Source organism: Monodelphis domestica, chromosome 4 (genome assembly GCF_027887165.1).
Source record: "Monodelphis domestica isolate mMonDom1 chromosome 4, mMonDom1.pri, whole genome shotgun sequence".
Classification (NCBI taxonomy): Eukaryota; Metazoa; Chordata; class Mammalia; order Didelphimorphia; family Didelphidae; genus Monodelphis; species Monodelphis domestica.
In genome coordinates, this window is record NC_077230.1 from 448,037,470 (window position 1) to 448,040,542 (window position 3,073).

General features: G+C 39.0%; 1 protein-coding gene across 1 annotated transcript; it reads right to left on the bottom strand.

Moving 5' to 3' along the window:
- Positions 1–269: 269 nt before the first annotated feature.
- On the bottom strand, positions 270–1,128 carry LOC130458909 (zinc finger protein 3-like; the record flags this gene model as incomplete). The annotated part of the gene is made up of 1 exon (XM_056825929.1): positions 270–1,128. A coding segment is annotated over one exon (585 nt), but the record flags the coding sequence as incomplete, so codon positions are not given.
- Between the last annotated feature and the right edge of the window lie 1,945 nt (positions 1,129–3,073).

The window sequence follows — 3,073 nt, forward strand, 5'->3', positions numbered from 1 at the left end:
ACTTCGTTTGTAATATATAAAGATAAATATCAATCCTATATAAAACTAGGAATAATTGAGAGGAGAAAATATATTAATAAAAATAATAAATATAAATGGTTTGTATTATCTGAGTGTCAAAAATGAGGTAAAGAATGAAATAAAAAATTGAATTCATTATTGTGCTACATAACAGAAATACATTTCATGATTATCATACAGCCAAATGAAACTTTTTTTTCAAATGAAAGATTTTTTTCAGCATGAGTTTTCTAATGTAGAAAATTTTGTATTTTGTACCAAAACATTCTCACAAGAAGCTTACGGAAAAGGTTTATATCTAACATGATCAGATGATCAATGAGTACTAGATGCTTACAGAGCCCTTTTGCATATTCATCATATTACTAAAGTTTCTCACCAATATGGGCTCTCTGATGGTCAAGAAAATATGACTGAAAACTGAGGACTTTCTCACAGCCTTCACATTTATAAGGTTCCTCACCAGTGTGAATTCTCTGATGTACCAGGAAGTTTGTTCTCTTATTGAAATCTTTACCACATTCATGATTTTTTAATGAGCTTTCCAGTATGAATTCTCTGATGGACAATTAAATTTGAACTCTGATTAAAGGCCTTCCCACAATCATTACATTTAAAAGGCTTCTCACCAGTGTGAATTCTCTGATGTATAATAAGTTTTGACCTTTGACTGAAGACCTTACCACAATCATTACATTTAAAAGGCTTCTCACCAGTATGAATTCTCTGGTGTTGAAGGAGGTGGGAACTCTGATTAAAGGCCTTCACACAATCATTACATTGAAATGGTCTCTCACTAGTATGAATTCTTTGGTGAACAGAGAGGTTGGAATTCTGATTAAAGGCCTTCCCACAATCATGACATTGAAATGGCTTCTCACCAGTATGAATTCGCTGGTGTTGAAGGAGGTGGGAGCTCTGATTAAAGGCCTTCCCACAATCATGACATTGAAATGGCTTCTCACCAGTATGAATTCTCTGGTGTTGAAGGAGGTGGGAACTCTGATTAAAGGCCTTCCCACAATCATCACATTTAAATGGCTTCTCACCAGTAGGAATCCTCTGATGTAAAATAAGTTTTGAGTCATAATAAACATTTTCCCACAGTCATTGCATTGATAAGGATTTTTTCTCGTATGTGCCCTCCGATGTATGTTAAGTTTTGACCTATGATGGAAACCTTTCCCACAGTCATTGCATTCATAAGGGTTTTCTCCAACATGAATTCTCTGATGTAAAATGAGTTTTGAGCTTTTATTAAAAGCTTTCCTACATTGGGGGCACTTGTAGAATTTCTCTCCAGTATACATGTTGGTACTTTTCTGAAATGAGTAAAGATGAAATGCCCCAAATGTGACTCCTGGTTTCTCTGATTTCTCCACAGAATTTGTTTTCATCAATTTCTACTTCTCCAAAGCAGAATGCAAGACCAATCTTTTTGCTTCCTTCTTCCTCAGGAATGCCTTATTTTGGAGTTTCCTTCTTGGTCTTAGACCTGGACTCCCAGTCTGAAAGAGATGAAATGAAATACACAAATTTCCTTTGTGGCCTCTTCTAGGGGAATGGGACCCTTGTAGCTGAGAAAAACCAGGCACATACCCCACAGTGACAATAGCCCTAAGAGGAATGTCCTTGAGTTCTCTCAAACATAGCCTGAACTCATGGGGAAAAGGCAGAGAAGGTCAACAGAACTAGGAGGGAAAAGTGGCCATGATCCATGGGCAACACAGAGCTAGGAAGGAATTGAAGGAAGTGGGTAATGAGGAGTGATCAGAGATTCGGGAATCCAAGCCATGAGAACTACCAAAAGAGTTCAAGGATGAAGGACGATGAGGGGAAATATCAGAAGGACAACTGAATGATTGTAATGAATAAACACTGTGTAAAAGGAAGTTGGAATGAGGTAGAGAGGCCTATCAATGCTGAACAGAGGAAGACTCATGAATTCTTTGTTTTTTAAACACTTCCCTTCCCTCTCAGAATCAGTACTGTGTATCGGTTCCAAAGGAAAAGAGCAGGAAAGAGTAGACAGTGGTGATTAGGTGACTTGCTCAGGGTCACATAGTTGGACCCATGAATTCCAGAGCAAATGGGAGTCACTGACATTTCTTGAGTAGGAGAATGGCATGGTCTGATTGGGATAGGAGAGTCAAGTCAGACTCCACCATCAGTCATAGGAAGCAGCACTGTGGCCTAAAGAGAACCCTAGTTTAGGAGTCAGGAAATCTGGCTTCAACTATTAGACTACCTACTTAGTAGACACTGGGTCAACTGGTGTCATGGGCGAAGTCCAAGACTCCAGGGTATTCCGGAGTGATGAACGATCAGTCAAAAAAATAAGAAACAGAAGAGAGCTTAATCATAACAGCCATGGGATTGCTTTGCATCTGACTGCTGCTCTGCTTTCTCCATGTCTAATCTTTATTTTTATACCCATTCTGTTGGCATGCAGATACCCAAAATCAAAGAGAGATAATTGGAAAAGTGATACATTAACTTTTTTTTTAACCCTTACCTTTCTTCTTGGATTCAATACTGTGTATTGGCTCCAAGGCAGAAGAGTGGTATGGGCTAGGCAATGGGGGTCAGGTGACTTGCCCAGGGTCACACAGCTGGGAAGTGTCTGAGCCCATATTTGAAGCTAGGAACTCCCATTTCTAGGCTCTCGATCCACTGAGCTACCCAGCTGCCCCAATACATTATCTTTTAACAAATGACTTGATTAACATTCTGTATTCTTGTATTGTGATTACAGACAGAATAAAGGTTGCACACAAGATCAATGATTTTGTCACAGGTGGCTTAATTTTCTCACCCTGTGAGAAGTTTTGAGCTAACAATCAAGCAAAATTACGTATTGCTTTTAATAAAATGGAATAATTAATCAGCCGTTCTTAGGAGAAAACTCAACAATCATATCATGGAGGCTGTGGGGTCTGGGAACACAATTCAGATTTAGACTGGTGGCTTCTAGGGAGTTCCTGAGTCACACGGAAGCTTCATGTACTTATCTTTGGGCCTCTATGACTGATTTGGGTGCCGACTTCATGAG